The sequence below is a fragment of the Ammodytes marinus genome, assembly GCF_949987685.1.
Source record: "Ammodytes marinus genome assembly, chromosome: 14".
NCBI classification, from domain to species: domain Eukaryota; kingdom Metazoa; phylum Chordata; class Actinopteri; order Uranoscopiformes; family Ammodytidae; genus Ammodytes; species Ammodytes marinus.
The window spans coordinates 1881235-1898734 of NC_137218.1; the positions used below are offsets into that span (position 1 = coordinate 1881235).

The 17500-nt window shown below is 43.6% G+C and overlaps 2 protein-coding genes across 2 annotated transcripts in view; both read left to right on the top strand.

Annotated features, from left to right (window-relative positions):
* The window catches only part of serpinf1 (serpin peptidase inhibitor, clade F (alpha-2 antiplasmin, pigment epithelium derived factor), member 1), a gene marked incomplete at its 5' end in the record, with an annotated part of 9004 nt that extends 315 nt beyond the window's left edge, over positions 1-8689 (top strand). The window contains 6 exons of the mRNA XM_080040989.1: positions 837-1032; positions 2269-2424; positions 3515-3718; positions 5276-5415; positions 6456-6666; positions 7073-8689. Of these exons, the coding sequence (XP_079897115.1) occupies positions 837-1032; positions 2269-2424; positions 3515-3718; positions 5276-5415; positions 6456-6666; positions 7073-7323 (1158 nt within the window). The 3' untranslated portion in view covers positions 7324-8689. The remainder of the gene's footprint in view (positions 1-836; positions 1033-2268; positions 2425-3514; positions 3719-5275; positions 5416-6455; positions 6667-7072) is intronic.
* A 1866-nt stretch (positions 8690-10555) lies between these two features.
* On the top strand, positions 10556-14876 carry LOC307260706 (complement C1q-like protein 2). The gene is made up of 6 exons (XM_080041000.1): positions 10556-10772; positions 11485-11547; positions 12036-12077; positions 12381-12443; positions 12789-12920; positions 13718-14876. Exons 1-6 carry the CDS (start codon positions 10598-10600, stop codon positions 13996-13998), a joined length of 756 nt encoding a protein of 251 aa, XP_079897126.1. The 5' UTR covers positions 10556-10597; the 3' UTR covers positions 13999-14876.
* Positions 14877-17500: the final 2624 nt, after the last annotated feature.

The window sequence follows — 17500 nt, forward strand, 5'->3', positions numbered from 1 at the left end:
TTTGGAGATGAAATGGGTCAGAGAGGGGAATGACATGCAGAGAACGACCCGGGCTGGATTCTAACCCGGGTCTGCTGTGAAGAGGACTGAGACTCTATGGGGCGGGGGGGGGGGGGAGGGGTCTAACCCACCTGAAGTTATTGGTTCAGAAATGTTTTTACGTTATTGGAAAGTCACTTAATTTTTTGCATTGAAAATGGAAAAAATGAATACGTTATCAGCTACTCTACACTGTTTTGGCCTCTACTTGCCCATGCTGACTTAGTGAGACCACCTATCGCTGCAGCTCACTTTACTGCCACTGGGGGTGCTATTGAGAAGGAATTTCTGAAAGTTACGTAGTGCTCCTTTATAAGTGGAGTCAATGATTCTAGAGAATGCTGTTGTCAAAATATTTTTTTTTTCAAAATCATTGAAAATCTGTAAAGTTTGTTCTGTACTAAAACATTTTTTTCACAGTGCACACACAGTACAGACAGATCGTGAGGAAATATACACTGATTTTGAGGAAAAGTAGTTTATTTTTTCAATCTTTATTGATAGTTTTGTAGAGACAGAGATGTGTCAGAGAGGGGAATTACATGCAGAGAACAACCCGGGTCTGCCCCCCCCACACACACACTTAACATAATCTGTTTTCTTGTCTGTATTGATGGTTTCCAGTTGGACTCAGGTGGTGAGGAGAGCAGGAACACACACACACACACACACACACACACACACACACACACACACACACACACAGACACAGGAACACACACACACACACACACACACACACACACACACACACACACACACACACCATAATCTGTTTTCTGTATTGATGGTTTCAGTCGGACTCAGGCGGTGAGGAAGCCGGTGGAGAGGAGGAACATGTCGAGCTCTTCACTACGGCAACCACTAAGATGGCCGCCGCTGCCTCAGACTTCGGCTACATCCTGTTCCGCGCCGTGGCTAGCCGCGAAGCTACGGCTAACGTCTTCCTAGCGCCTATCAGTGTGACCGCCGCACTGACACAGCTGTCTATGGGTGAGGACAGACAGACAGACGGACGGACGGACGGACGGACGGACGGACGGACAGACAGACAGACAGACAGACAGACAGACAGACAGACAGACAGACAGACAGACAGACAGAAAGACAGACAGACTGAGAGACAGACAGACAGACAGACAGACAGACAGACAGACAGACAGACAGACAGACAGACAGACAGACAGACAGACACAGAATACTAGGGCTATGAATCTTTCGGAATCCCACGATTCGATTTGGAATCTTGGGGCCACGATTCGATTCGAAATCGATGCTCACCCAGGAATAACCTAGCCTGGCTCCGCCCGCCCGCCTACTTCCGGCCAAATTTTATTTTCCCTTCAGTAGTCAGTCTGGGTGTACAGCCCATTTCCCAGTTCTGCCGGAGATTCGACAGCCGGTCCAATCAGCGAACAGAGCGAGTGGCTGAGAACGATGACGTCGAAGTCGCGCTCCAGTTTCAGTTGCCAGAAGCCGGCTCATGACACACGTGACGACCAAACGTTATGCGATTGGTTGGCTAATCCAGAGTGGCACTGGGCAGATCCAATAGTTTTAAACTTTAACAGACACCCGCCTCCATGAGTGAACGTTTGCCAATTACAGCACTGCCAGACCTTCTGTACAAATGAAATGAAGTACGATGGTCTGGTAGCACCAGGCTAGGAATAACCACCATCATAGTAAAAACACTACCGCTCTTTTTAAAATCAGATCTGAAGACCTTTTTGTTTCCGTTTTAACCTGTAATTTTTATTTATTTTTTACTTTTTTTAAATGCTTTAATTATTTCATGTTTTATTTCTATTCATGTTTTTCACTCGCGTTTTTATTTTTAATTTTTTTTAATGTGTGCTCTATACTTGATGTATTTTGTTCTTGCTTCTGTAAAGCACCTTGAATGGCCTTGTGTCCGAAATGTGCTTTAGAAATAAACTTGCCTTACCTTTGTCCAAAGGGGGACGCAAGAATCAACATGAACTGAAAGTTCCTCGGAGCACCTTTAAATGTGATACGAGATGATTTTAAGAAGATATAAACTGACCTAACCTGAGCAGTTGTATCTCCTAGGAGGGACTGAGCGGGCTGAGAGGCAGAACGACAGACAGACAGACAGATAGACAGACAGACAGACAGACAGATAGATAGATAGACAGACAGACAGACAGACAGACAGACAGACAGACAGACAGACAGACAGCTAACCCGAGCCGTTGTATCTCCTAGGAGGGACTGAGCGGGCAGAGAGGCTGCTGTTTAGAGCCCTGAGGTATCACACCCTGCAGGATCCTCAGCTCCACAACACCCTGAAAGACCTGCTAACCTCCGTCAGAGTGCCAGGGAAAGGCCTGAGCACCGCCGCACGCATCTACCTGGCCCGACGTGAGTCTATCTATCTATCTATCTATCTATCTATCTATCTATCTATCTATCTATCTATCTATCTATCTATCTATCTATCTATCTATCTATCTATCTATCTATCTATCTATCTATCTATCTATCTTTTTTCCACCAAACAGAGCGGGTCAGGTCGGAGCGGTTCGGTCCTGTTATTTTGGCTTTCCATTTGCCAAAAGTTGGGTAGGGTAAGGATATAAGCGAGCCTAACCGCTCTGAGCCGCTCCTAATCTCAGTACTCCTCCGTAGGGGTACCAGCCGCCTGAAAGGGTGCTGAAAAGGCGGAGCTACACACTGCCGTCCGTTGATTGGTCCAAAGAATAATTTCCGCATTAAACCGCCATAGATCTATCTATCTATCTATCTATCTATCTATCTATCTATCTATCTATCTATCTATCTATCTATCTATCTATCTATCTATCTATCTATCTACCTGGCCCGGCGTGAGTCTGCACTGCCACAGATGCCTATGCCGATTCATTCACCATCGTCATACTCATAGGCAAAACTATTGACACACACACACACACAAGGGGCGGGTGTCCGTTTACGCGGGAGACGAGACAGCTAGCAAACAAAATTGAGACACACGGAGGAAGATTGAGAGATGCTTTTGAACCTATTGTTGCACCCACTAAATCAATAATGCACAGACTGCGGAGAATAAAGTAAGATGTCTTCCTACCTTCATGCTTATTTGCCCGAAGCATCCCATAAACCGTCCATAGAGCCCTCGGCCCCGCCCTTTCCCCTGCTTCTCTCTTTACTTTTCTCCCTTTCACCCGTGCGGGCTGTGTATGCAAGCTACAGGTGCAGCTCGGTGCAGCTGTGCACCACTTTTGCACCGGGTCAAAGGGCACTATAGAAGTGCGATTAATCTGCGTTCATTTTTTTAATCGCGTTCATTTTTCTGTGATTAATTAATCGAAATTAACGCGTTCATTTGACAGCCCTAGTACAAAACAATGTAAAGCGCTTTGAGTCTGTGGAAAAATCAGGGAGAAGAGCTTTATAAGTGGAGTTCATTTACCATTTAAAAAATCTGAACATTTAAACCGTTTGTTTTCAGGACTGCGTCTGAAGCCAGAGTTCTTCACGCTGGTGGAGACGCAGTACGGGGTGCGTCCCAAACCGCTCCAGGGAGGAACCAAAGATCTGAAGGAAATCAACGACTGGGTTTCCACGGAGACAGGCGGCAAGGTCCAACGTCTCCTGACCAAACCCTTCCCCCGAAGCGCTGGAGTCAACGCTGTCACCGCCGCGTACTTTAAAGGTAAATCTACAGAATCTTTTGTGTGTGTGTGTGTGTGTGTGTGTGTGTGTGTGTGTGTGTGTGTGTGTGTGTTTGGTATTTTGTATGTTTCTTTCACAGGTCTGCTGTGAAGAGGACTGAGCCTCCCCTGACCTCTGTTAACCCCAACACTAATGAGTCCATGGTCTGTTCATCAATGCGTTTACTTCAGGGATTTGAAATAAAATAAGAAAATGCTAATTTGACCGAATAATAAAATGACTTCTGAATCTGAGGCCTCTGTGCCGGACCAAAAATCTTTTAAAATAGCTTAGAGGGCTCAGAGGGTTGGAAGGGAAACTGATTAAATGGTTTGAATGTCAACACCTTTAAATGTTCAGTATCCAGATGATTAGTTTAGTTTATTAGTCAGGGACCATGTACAAAGTAACATTAATCTCACAGAGAAAATATGCGTTGTACCAGATTATAGCAGTTTGCTAATTCCCATCTGCAGTCCCTGGGCAGGTCAACACACAATACAAAACATACATTAGATTATAAACAGTATATATACATATCACATCACTATATGGCACTCGTGAAATAACCATTTCAGAGTTACACTCATTGAAATGAAATTATCAATAAAACAAGGACTTTAAAGCCTAAACTAATGTGTGCAAATTTGGTTATTGACAATCCATTTCTTAAATTGGCCTGAAAACAAGTGAACGTCTGACAAAAATGATTGGTGTTTCATCCCCAAATTGGGCGAGGGGTACTGGCAAAGAACAGGCCACTGGCAAGAAAAAGAACATCAGCGAGCAGAGTAGGGGCAGAGACTGAGGGTTTTCCTTCTGCTTTTATGCTGCTCACTGATGGAACACCTGAGTGTGATTGACAGCTTACCTGCTCAACCAATCAACCTGCTCAACCAATCAGAGGCAAATTAAGAAAGGGAAAACAACAAACTAAGAAAACATCCTAAACAAGCCCATACGTCACTTTCCCTGCGTTCCAAATCTCATATTCATTCTCTTTATTTTATTTTATTTTACATACTACATCTGATCATAAAAATAATCTAGTTAGGATGCGGTATGCTACACTTGGGACATACTTATCCTTTTCATACGGAGGCTTCGTTGATGTGACGTCACGTCCGGTGCGCACTGGATTCAGGGTCAGAATCACCCAAATAGGATTCTGTTTTTAACGCAAAAAATCTCGCCAAATCTAGCAGGACATCCGGGTATTTCTAACCATACTAAATCTGACCACAAGAATCGGGACATCCTAAATCTTTTTTTTATATCGTACTAAATAGTAGACAGTATGGGGATTGGAACGCAGGGCATGTTGCATATACAGCTCCGGTAAAAATTAAGAGACCAGTCTGGAATTATTCTTAAATCTTCATCTCTACATTACTTAATGGAAATGCTCTAAATGACAATATTTCTATTGCAAATTTGGTAGAAATGCTATTAGTAGTTTATATTATAAAATCAAAATGTTCATTTTACTCAAACATATGCCTCTAAAGAGTAAAACAAGAGTCACTGAAAATGTTGACCGAGGTTACTCTGTGAACAGGGAAGTGGGTGACCCGGTTTGGACAGAGCGGTGTGATGGAGAACTTCCAGGTGGACGGGGCGGCTCCTGTTCGCGTCCCGATGATGAAGCAGGATAACTATCCCATGAAGATCGGCATCGACTCAGACCTCAGCTGCACAGTGAGAGTTTTTTTATACTCATATCTTTGTACTCTGTACTTGGTCCCCTACTTTTCATCATCTACATCCTCCCACTCGGTCAAATCCTCCGCCAGCATGGCCTACGTTTTCACTGTTACGCTGATGACACTCACCCTGCATTCCAAATCGCATACTCTTTCTTTTTTCTATTCTACATACTATATCCGACGATAAAAATAATCTAGTTAGGATGCAGTAGGCCTGCTATTGGGACATACTTGTACTCAGAATCGCCCAAATAGGATGCAGTTTTCAACACTTACAATCTTGGCCAGATGAAGTAGGACATCCGGGTACTTCTAACCATCCTAAATCTGGCCAAAAGAATCGGGACATCCTAAATCTTTTATCTACATACTATATAGTAGAAAGTATGCGATTCGGAACGCAGGGTCAGATCTACCTCTCCACCAACTGCAGCCACCCATTGCACCCTCACCACCTGCCTCACTGATGTCAACACTTGGATGCAACACAACTTCCTCAAACTAAATTGCAATAAATCAGAAATCCTCATCATTGGCCCAAACTCCCTCACCCGCTCCACCCAGGACTTCTCACTTAATATTGATGGCTCCATTGTCACCCCCTCCACTCACATCCGCAACCTAGGTATCATCCTTGACCCCGCCCTCTCATTCCTCCCCCATGTAAACCACATTACTGAAACAGCCTTCTTCCACCTCAGGAACATCACTCGTCTCCGTCCCTCCCTATCACTCTCATCCACAATGCCAACACTCTTTCATCTTTCAAAACAGCTCCTGACAGTACTTTATTATTATTTTTTTTTAAAGATAATTTTTTGGGCATTTTCAAGCTTTATTAGACAGTACAGAGTTGAAATGGGGAGACAGAGAGAGAGAGAGGGGGGGGGATGACCTGCAGTAAAGGTCCACAGGTCGGACTCGAACCTGCGACCACTGCAACAAAGGCCGGAGCCAATATGGTACGCGCTCTATCCACTTCGCCACCGGATCACCCACAGTATTTTATTGTTGTTGTTGTTGTGTCACCAGATTGGTCAGATCCAGATGCAAGATGACGTCAGTATGTTTGTCTTCCTGCCTGATGACGTCACCTCCAACCTGACGCTGCTTGAGGAGAGTCTCACGGCCGAGTTCGTCCAGGACCTTTCCATGACCCTGCAGCCCGCTCAGGTGTCCCTCACTCTGCCTGCACTCAAGCTCAGCTACGCCACAGACCTGTCCCCACTGCTCTCTGACCTGGGTGAGTCTGTGTGTGTGTGTCTGTGTGTGTGTGTGTGTGTGTCTGTCTGTCTGTCTGTCTGTCTGTCTGTCTGTCTACAGCCACACAAAATGTGATGCATGCAGAAAATGAACAGCTGATGACGAAACCTTGAATTTATTAAATTTATTTCAGACATATCAATCAAATCAAACATATGACAAATACAGAGCAAAACGAAAAGCAATAAACAAAAACGATGTTTCAATTATTTCACAGATAAGAACAATAAAAAGCGTATTGCCTATAGTCCATTGACATGCCTGAAAAGAGTAGTAAGAAGTAAACAACAAATGTAATCCTACCACTTTTATTGGGGTATATCATTGAGTTAAGGGGGACGCCTAATATGTTGGAAATCCATAAACTCCTCCTACTTTTCCTTTAGGCCTTGATGATTGGCTGAGGGACACAGACTTGGAGAAGATTGCTGCTCAGCCCGTTAAGATGGGAACCCTGAATCACAAGGTGTTGATGGATTTGGCTCCAGAGGGGAACCAGTACCCCAGTGCCTCGTCCTCCCCCAGCCACCTGACCTACCGCGTGGACAGACCTTTCATCTATCTGATCCGCGACGAAGCCTCAGGGGCGCTGCTGTTTATCGGCCGGGTGGTCAACCCCAAGGACCTCAAGAAATAACACACACGCATGCACACACACAGACACGCACATAGACGCAGACATAGACACACACATAGAAAGACATAGATATATACACACACAGACACACACACACACACACACACACACACACGCACACACACATGTTTGTATTTCTATCTTTGTGAGGACCCTTGACAAAGATAGAAATATGAGATTTGGAATGCAGAGTAGGTTTCTTTTTAGCTTGTTTAGTAGCTGCTGAACTTACAGTAACTACGTTCGTAGTTCACTTCAGGTTATCTTACATTGCATTGCTATGCCGTCACGTGATATGCTGACGTGATGTCCCCTGTTGGTGTGCAGCGAAATACTATAGGTTCTCACAAAGCTGGATTTACAAGAACACGCACACACACACACACACAAAAACACACACACAAACACACACAAAAACACACGCACACACATAAACACACACACACGCACACACACACACACACACACACACACACACACACACACACACACACACACACACACACACACATGTTTGTATTTCTATCTTTGTGAGGACCCTTGACCTCTTACCCTGACCCGAGATTTTTAGTGTTGAAAACAGCATGCTATTTGGGAGATTCTGACCCACGATCCAGTGCACACCGGAAGTGACTTCACATTGAGGGAGCCTCCGTATGAAAACAACCAGCGATGAGACGGATATAAAAGCAAGAGGCGAGATCAAGGAGCAATGTTATGATAAAATAAATAAGTAAAAGTATGTGTCCCAATTGCAGCATTCTGCATCCTAACTAGATTAGTTTTATGGTCAGATGTAGTATGTAGAATAGAGAAAAGAAAGAGTATGAGATTTGTAATGCAGGGAAGGTTTCTTTTTAGCTTGTTTAGTAGCTGCTGAACTTACAGTAACTACGTTCGTAGTTCACTTCAGGTTATCTTACATTGCATTGCTATGCCGTCACGTGATACGCTGACGTGATGTCCCCTGTTGGTGTGCAAGCACGTGTGGGTGTGTGCAGCGAAATACTATAGGTCCTCACAAAGCTGGATTTACAAGAACACACACACACACACACACACACACACACACACACACACACTTACTCTTAGCAGGTCCTAGGAGGGATGCCAGGTGTTTTGTCTTTGCGTTTGGAATGTTTTTGTGAAGAATATTTGGTTTTGATTTTGACATGACTTTTTTTTTTTTTTTTTTTACTTTTCATGTTGAAAGAAGTCGCGTGATCATGTTCAATCTGACAGGGAAGACTCCAACACACTGACACACACTCTGAGCTCAGCCAATGGGGATTGTTTCTCAAATAAATTCAAATAAAAAATCTAATATTGTCATTTATGAGGGAAATGTAATAAACAAGACAATAAAACTAAATGTGTCTTCTCTTTCATTTTTATGTTTTGATTTTAAAAGGTGCTGCGAGGAACTGGCAAAAAGTAAAAACACTACCACTTTTGTCCAAAGGGGGCGCAAGAATGAAAACAAATTGAACGTTCCTTGGAGCACCTTAAAAGCCCTATTGTTTCAGTGTTAAGGAAATAGAAGCCGTTCACGTCCAGTAAATGAATTTACTGGACGTGAATTTAATTTAATTTTTGTCACTTCCTTCTGGGAAGTCTGTGTCGTCACATCAAGTTCCTTATAAACTCACTTAAAGGAATACTTCCCCCATACTGAACCGGCGTTCTATCATTATAAAACCACTATTACAATAGAATGAATGAGGTTTTTCTTCCCTCAGTCTTCCCTTGGCCCAGCTGTCCTGTTAATCCTAACCCTACATTTTAACATGTGTGATATCACGCATGGTAAAATGTAGGGTTAGACAGTGAGACCATAAAACACTTTTTCTGCCATTTCTCAGGTTAGGATGAACCGATTTCTAAAATGTTTGCACATTTATACTATATAGGACCTCAGAGTTCAAGACACCTTCATATTTCCACCGGTGAAGTAGGGCTTTAATATTTCTGTGACTATTTCCTCTTTCCCAGAAACACAGACCAGCAACATATTAACATAAAAAGGAATAAGAACAAAGATCACTTTAAGATAATATGTTAAAATAGTAGAATTTAATTTATTTTCATTTAACCTTTTTTTATACTGGAGAGATCAAATCTTTTGTGCTGACGCATGCAAGGTTGGAGGGGAGCCAGTGGCATGGCTGCTGATCACACCTGTGTGTTTGTGTGTGTGTGTGTGTGTGTGTGTGTGTGTGCCTGTGCCTCTGCGTGTGTGTGTGTGTGTGTGTGTGTGTGTGTGTGTGTGTGTGTGTGTGTGTGTGTGTGTGTGTGTGTGCCTGTATGTGTGTGTATCTGTGCCTCCGTGTGTGTGTGTGTGCGTGCATGCGTAGGGGTGCGGGGTGGGGGTGGGGGGGGGGGGTTTGTCAGTGCTGGGACTTTTGTTCACACATTTTGCCACTATTCTTTTTTAAAAGATTATTTTTTGACGTTTTTTTATAAATTATTTGACAGATTTGTAGAGACAGAGATGAAATGTGTCAGAGAAGGGAATGAGATGCAGAGAACGACCCGGGCTGGATTCTAACCCGGGTCTGCTGTGAAGAGGACAGACAGAAAGACAGACAGAGAGACAGACAGACAGCCAGAGAGGGGAATGACATGCAGAGAACGACCCGGGCTGGATTCTAACCCGGGTCTGCTGTGAAGAGGACAGACAGACAGACAGACAGACAGACAGACAGACAGACAGACAGAGAGGGGAATGACATGCAGAGAACGACCTGGGCTGGATTCTAACCCGGGTCTGCTGTGAAGAGGACAGACAGTTAAACAGACAGAGAGGGGAATGACATGCAGAGAACGACCCGGCCTGGATTCTAACCCGGGTCTGCTGTGAAGAGGACTGAGACTCTATGGGGGGGGGGGGGGGGGGTCTAACCACTACACTACTAGCGACGAACAGTCGACCTTTCCGGGTCCCCTCTAGTAGACGTGTGTGAAGCTAAATCTGGGCACAACTCCCATGAGGAAATACACACACACACACACACACACACACACACACACACACACACACACACACACACACACACACACACACACAGAACAATGAATGAAGTGTGCTGTGATGACGCTTTTCACGTATTTAGATCTCCATTTCCTCCACGCCTCTTTCTGCTGTTTTCTATAAAAATATTACAGGTTTACACATCACACAGACACAGACACAGACAGACACACACACACACAGACAGACAGACACACACACAGACACAGACACAGACAGACACACAGTTCAACCATCGGTGTCATGATGAAGGTCCTTGTGGTTTTGATGCTCGTCTGCTCCGTCTACGCCAATGAGATAAAGACTCTGTCGGACCAACAGCCGTATCTGCAGGACGTCCACGCTGCACTGAGAGAGATCACCGCCTCACTGGCTAAGCAGGAGGTGGAGATGAAATACCTGCAAGCAGAGAATAAAGGTACAGTGTCTGTCAGGTTAATAGTGTTGTACACTAGAACAGACCAATTTTCCCATTTACAGGGAACAAAGAACGGGTTCACAACATTGATCTTTTCTGCAGAAATAGAAGTTAATGAAGCCTTGAAAGTTGATGCAAACAATTGGTCCAGGTGTCCAATCTTTAGCTGATGACTTCCAAACCCTCTGTCTGTATAAAAGCAGTGTTGGGACAGACTGTGTTACTGTGTGTGTGTGTGTGTGTGTGTGTGTGTGTGTGTGTGTGTGTGTGTGTGTGTGTGTGTGTGTGTAGACTGTGTCACTACACCCTCTGAAGCATTATGAGGACAGTATTGACCTGCAGGAAGTAGTGGATTTTAGTAGTTGATTTTATTGTTATATCATATAGATCTAACAATTAAACTAAGCGAATTACCATAAAAACTGTCAAAATATATATTTTCTAAAACTTTTGGTCCATAAAACTAAGAAATACTGTGTCTCTCTCGTCCTCCCCCTCCCTCCCCCTTGCTCTCTCTCCCTCTATCTCTCCCTCCCTCCCTCTCTCCCTCCCTCTCTCTCTCTCTCTCCCTCCCTCCCTCCCTCCCTCTCCCCCTCCCTCTCCCTCTCTCTCCCTCCCTGCCTCCCTATCTCCCTCTCTCCCTCCCTCTCTCTTTCTCTGTCTCTCCCTCCCTCTCTCTCTCTCAAACTTTATCTGCGTTTTCTTTTTTCAGAACAAGCAGTGGAACTGGAGGATCAGCAGACTGAGGTTGAGAAGCTGAAGAAACAGCAGCAAGGTGTGTGTGTGTGTGTATATGTGTGTGTGTGTGTGTGTGTGTGTGTGTGCGTATATGGGCGTGTGTGTGTGTTTGTGTGTGTGTGTGTGTGTGTGTGTGTGTGTGTGTGTGTGTGTGTGTATGGATTCATCACTTCTCCTCCTCTAAAAAAAACCTGTTCAAACATTTTCAACCAGAATATATTTTCATAAGGGAAAGTAAGTTCCTAAATATCCCAAGTTCCTAAGTACAGGCCCTCAATTCACTGAGAACCTGCACCGTTACACTTAGCAATGCAAACATTTCACAGAACGTGCGTCCACGGGTTGTGCTATTATTCACTTTATAGATTTTCCACAAGTTGGCAATGTTATTAATTGTTAATCCCTCCCTCCCTCCCTTGCCCTCCCTCTCTCTCTCTCCCTCACTGCCTCTCTCTCTCTCTCTCTCACTCCCTCCCTCCCTCCCTCTCTCAAACTTAATCTGTGTATTTTTTGTTGTTTTTTGAGAACAAGCAGTGAAACTGGACAAACAGGAGGATCAGCTGCAAGGTGTGTGGAAATCTGTGTTTCTCCCTCCCTCCCACGCTCTCTCTCTCTCTCCCTCCCTCCCTCTCTCCCTCCCTCTCTCTCCCTCTCTCCCTCCCTTCCTCTCTCTCTCCCTCTCTCTCTCTCCCTCCCTCTCTCCCTCCCTTGCTCTCTCTCTCTCCCTCTCTCTCTCCCTCCCTTTCTCCCTCCCTTGCTCTCTCTCTCTCCCTCTCTTTCTCTCCCTCTCTCTCCCTTTCTCCCTCCTTCTCTCTCTGTCCCTCTCTCTCTCTCTCTCTCTCAAACTTTATCTGTTTTCTTTTTTTTCAGAACAAGCAGCAAATCTGAAGGATCAGCTGACTGAGGTTGAGAAGCTGAAGAAACAGCTGCAAGGTGTGTGTGTGTGTGTGTGTGTGTGTGTGTGTGTGTGTGTGTGTGTGGATTAATCACATCTCCTCTAACAAAAACATGTTGAAGCATTTTCAACCAGAATATACTTTCATAAGGAAAAGTATGTTCCTAAGTACAGGCCCTCAATTAATCTCTAAAACTAATGCCAACTCTCTCTCTCAATTCAATTCAAATTCAAATGAAATTAATGAAAATACTTAGTCTCTCTGTCTCTCTCTGTTTCTCTCTCTCTCTGTCTGTCTGTCTGTCTGTTTGTCTGTCTCATTCTCTCTCTCTCTCTCTCTCTCTCTCTCTCTCTCTCTCTCTCTCTCTCTCTCTCTCTCTCAGGTAAACAGGTGGCTTTCTCTGCCTCTCTGGTGGCTACTGGCGGTCAAACCATTGGACCCTTTGCGGGACACACTCCTATAGTCTACAGACACGTCGTCACCAACATTGGAAAAGCCTACAGCCCAGTCACAGGTACCTGAACTAGACATTTAACTTTAGTCTGATGCAGCAAATTCTCCATTAAAATTTGGGTAACGTAGTTAATGCCTATTAAGCATAAGTAAGTGGGGGGCGCCCTTAGCTCAGTTGGTAGGGCGTCCCCCCCATGGGCCTCGGCCAGCAGCGGACCCGGGTTTGATTCCAGCCTGCGGTCGTTCTCTGCATGTCACTCCCCTCTCTGCCCCATTTTAACTCTGTCTCTACACTATAAATAAAGCATAAAAATGCCCAAAAAATATCTTGTCCACCTAACGCTTTTTTCCGACCGCAAGCGCCTTTTTTAAATTGATTCCCAATGACCAAGAAGACGGAAGAGAAACTGATTTATCCGTCTCTGTTTACCCAAAACTGTACGAAAATAGTGACTTAAAATGACTAGAACAGAGGGAGGAGAGCCCGTTTGTGGGAGCAGAATAGGCGGACACTTGATTCGCTATATTTTTATCTCCTACGGATCATTTCATGTGCACACGTCCGCCTACAACTTGCTCCGTGTGTTTGCAGGAGTCGCGATAACTCCTCATCCAAACAGAGGATGGTGGAAAGTATTCTCCGTTTCATAAGACTACTCATATTAAAATGTAAAGATTATAAATAGAATAAAGCGCGTAAAATGCTTGAAAAAAACGGTCGAAAAAAAAGCTCAGTAGAAACTCTCCCTAGCGCACAGCCAGCGTTTAACGGACACGGGCCCTCAGTTTATGTTTATTAATTAATGTACCCTTATTGTAAAGTGTTACCAAAATTTGACCTAAAAAAACGTTCCACAGGAGCCTTCACTGCACCGCTGAAAGGAGCCTATCACTTCGAGTTGCACATCTATGGACATGGAGGAAGTCGTCCTAACGGCGCTGTGTTGGTGAAGAACTCAAAGCCCATCTTCATCGCATATGAGCACCAGAAGTCCCATGTAGGCTCTGCTTCTAACGGCGTCACACTGCTCCTGGAGGCTGGAGATATCGTGTCTGTGCGTCTGTGGGCCGGTGCAACATTGTTTGACAATGTACATCACCACACCACCTTCAGCGGCCATATGCTTTTCACCATGTAACACGCAGACATCTTCACCTACATGATGTCACTGCAGATTTTTCTTTTCTTTAATAATTCTGGAGCTTAAAATATTATCCTGATCAGGGGCGTGCACAGGTAGACCCTAAGTGGTGCTTGAGCACCTGCCCTTTGCCCCCTGGACCAATCAAGTGCCCTTTTGCAAAACATAAAAATAAATAAATAAACTACTAAAATACTCGACGATTAAAAGCGTGTGAGAATAATGCCACGATTAATTCATAATTAAGAAAAATAAAAACAATTTTTTTATTATAATTTTTTTTACCTGAACTTTGAAGGCCCCGAACAATGTTATATTAAAAACATCTTCCTGGGGGGGGGGGGGGGGGGGGGGGGATCAGCAGTACGACAGTGTGGCAGTAATTTTTTGTTGTTTTTTAAATAACATTGTTCAGGGCTACGAAGCTCAGGGGCCTACAGCATATTGAGCTAGTTAAAAAAAACAAAGACTTCAAAGAAAGAAGGATTTTTCTTTCTGCTTTTTGGTAATTCTGTGTCTTCAAATTATTCCATAAAATAGAACTAAATAGCTCACATAGGACACAATTGATTTAGCCTCAGTTCCCTTCTCAAAGTGCACCAGATTGATGAATTTTACTTTGAAAAGGTTAAAGTTTTCTCCCCGGGGAGCATTCCCCCGGACCCCCCTAGGTCCAGGGTCCCAAACACAGTTTCCCAAATTCCTGTGAGAAAAACTGTTATGTGTGTCTGGTTATTAGAAGTCATTAGACCAGGGGGTTGTGTCTATGTACAATTAACCTTAAAATCATTTGGTCATCCATCAAAAGAAATATTGTGTTATTTGGCTCAGAGATTCCCAATTGCCTGCAGAAAAAGTAGCCTCATGCCTTGTTCTTATGCTGCAAAAAGTGCTCTTATTTTGCACTGAGCACCTGCCACCCAAAATGTCTGTGCACGCCACTGATCCTGATCATAATCACTGCAGCAAAATCAATACACTTTTAATTTTTCCCTCATATACAAGTCATAAATAATCAAATCTGCAACTGAAATGAAGACAAATTTCATGTAATGTTATCTGTCTGATTCCTTCGTCATTAAAAATCACTGCAAAGCATCTCTGGACGTTTCATGTTATTTTGGTTGTTGTCATTTAAATATCAACCGATTGAACCCAAAAACAAACATGGAAGTTTATATTACTCAGAGACTTTCCTAAGCTTATTTTCAGATACAGGTGCTTAGTGCTTGAACATACTTAGAAAGGAAGTACACTAGAAAATGCAGAATATTATTGGACTACAACTGTTTGCATAAATGTTTTAATTGTGGAGCCAATTTGAATTATTTTAACACTTCTTCTTCGAGTCTGTTGCAATCTCAGATTACGTTCTCAGATATGAAATATGTTCAGGTTGAACATGATTAAAATTGAAAAGTAAACATTTTCTAATAAACCTCACAACATGCACTTATCCCATCCCATCCCATCCCACTACAGGTGAAACTCGAAAAATTAGAATATCATGCAAAAGTTAATTTGTTTCAGTAATTTAACTTAAAAGGTGAAAATAATATATTATATAGACTCATTACATGCAAAGTGAGATATTTCAAGCCTTTATTTGTTATAATTTTGATCATTATGGCTTACAACTTATGAAAACCCCAAATTCAAAATCTCAGAAAATTTGAATATTACATGAAATCAATAAAGAAGGGATTTTAAATACAGAAATGTCGGCCCTCTATAAAGTATAATCATGCATGTGTACTCAGTACTTGGTTTGGGCCTCTTTTGAATGAATTCCTGCCTCAATTCCAATACATTTTCCATGATATTCTAATAATACGAGTATCACCTGTAATTGGAGGCGTGTGTGTTTGTTTGTGCGTGTGACCTTGCTACAGGCACCACTGCATCCCATGCTTCCAAACTTTGCCAGAATACTCTCCAGGGGTCCAGAAAGGTTTTGGCCACAACAAGTTAGAATAATACGTGTGATGTGTAAGCCTGAGGGATGTCTTTACAGAGCAGCAGAAAGTGGGTCTGCTTCTTTTTCTTCCCTGGGCCCCAGAGAGCTTTGGTCTTTTTGACATGGTCATGTTTATAATACACAAGGCAAGGCAAGTTTGTTTATATAGCACAATTCAGACACAAGGCCATTCAAAGTGCTTTACAGGGGCAAGATAAAAAAAAACACAATACACATTAGAAAAGTGAATGAATAAAACATTTAAAAGCTAATGAATAACATTTAAATAAAATAAAAATGACAGGTTAAAATGGAAACAGAAAAGTCTTCAGACTTGATTTTTAATAGAGGTGAGAGTTAGAGCATACCAAGTTCTCTGGCACTTTGTTACAGAGATTTGGTGCATACAAACTAAAAGCTGCTTCTCCTTGTTTTTGTCCTAACTCTGGGCCCAAAGCGCTCTACATAATTTTTTCCACATTCACCCAATCACACTCACATTCATACACCATTAGCAGCAGCAGCTAACACGCAGAGTGCAAGCTAACTATGAGGAGACATTTAGGGTTCAGTGTCTCTTTGCCCAGGGACACTTGGACATGTGGCGGGGAGACGGGGGATCGAACCTGCGACCCTGTAACCCAGTGGACGACCGCCCTACACACTTCACTACAGCCGCCTATAACAGCTCTTTTCCCATGAACCGGTGAAGTGGCTTCGCTCAGACACCGGGCTGATCGCCAACAAGTCTTAGAGACAGTTTGTGACTAACCTGTTGGACACGGACTTCCCAGAAGGGTGTGACAGAGGAATGTTCAAAACCAGAGACTCTTGCCGTGTGTGTGTGTGTGTGTGTGTGTGTGTGTGTGTGTGTGTGTGTGTGTGTGTGTGTGTGTGGGTCTTTTTCTCTGAACTTTTAAATATTCCTGAAATCTAATTTTTCCTCTGATGATCATAAATGACATGTAACAGCAAACAAGACCATCAGTACAAATTGTTATGATTTGTGGGTTTGATGAGTTGAAACAAATTTTTCGTTCGTACATTTTATTTTGAACTGTTTTATTTTGAAGTCCGTATTGTGTTAGGTTGGTTTCCAGGTGGTTAAAATGAAGTGGGTTTTATTTTGAAAGAGAAAGGAAGCGTTTGTCTTTCTTTTTGGTTGAGAAAGTAACTTGGTATATTCACTTAGGAGGAGAGAGAGGGCGATAGAGAGAGGTTTTAACTTTTTGCCTTAACCGACTTCCCCCATCTGTTTCCCTCCGGCTGAGGCTGCCTCCCCTGTGGGTAAAAAAGACGCAGTTTTGGAGAAGGGAGCTCAGTTGGTTGCTCAACTCTGGGAAACACAGAGGCTGAATCCATTAAGCACATATCTCTCTCTCACTCTGCACTGTCCCATGCGCTCCAAACTTCACCCGCCTGGTAAGAGCCCAGGCCCGAGGACGTCCTCGCGTCTGTAAAGAGCGCGTCACGGCAACTTCCGCGCTTCCGGCGACAGGCTGCGGCGCACGCTCCGAAGGTGAGGAGGCCGCGGCTAGTCCT

Bases quoted from the DNA above. Each gene is read 5' to 3' on its own strand.
- LOC307260706 (XM_080041000.1), top strand. From the start codon at position 10,598: ATGATGAAGGTCCTTGTGGTTTTGATGCTCGTCTGCTCCGTCTACGCC. The intron at 10,773-11,484 runs GTACAGTGTCTG...TTCTTTTTTCAG, and splicing joins CCTGCAAGCAGAGAATAAAG to AACAAGCAGTGGAACTGGAG. The intron at 12,078-12,380 runs GTGTGTGGAAAT...CTTTTTTTTCAG, and splicing joins ACAGGAGGATCAGCTGCAAG to AACAAGCAGCAAATCTGAAG.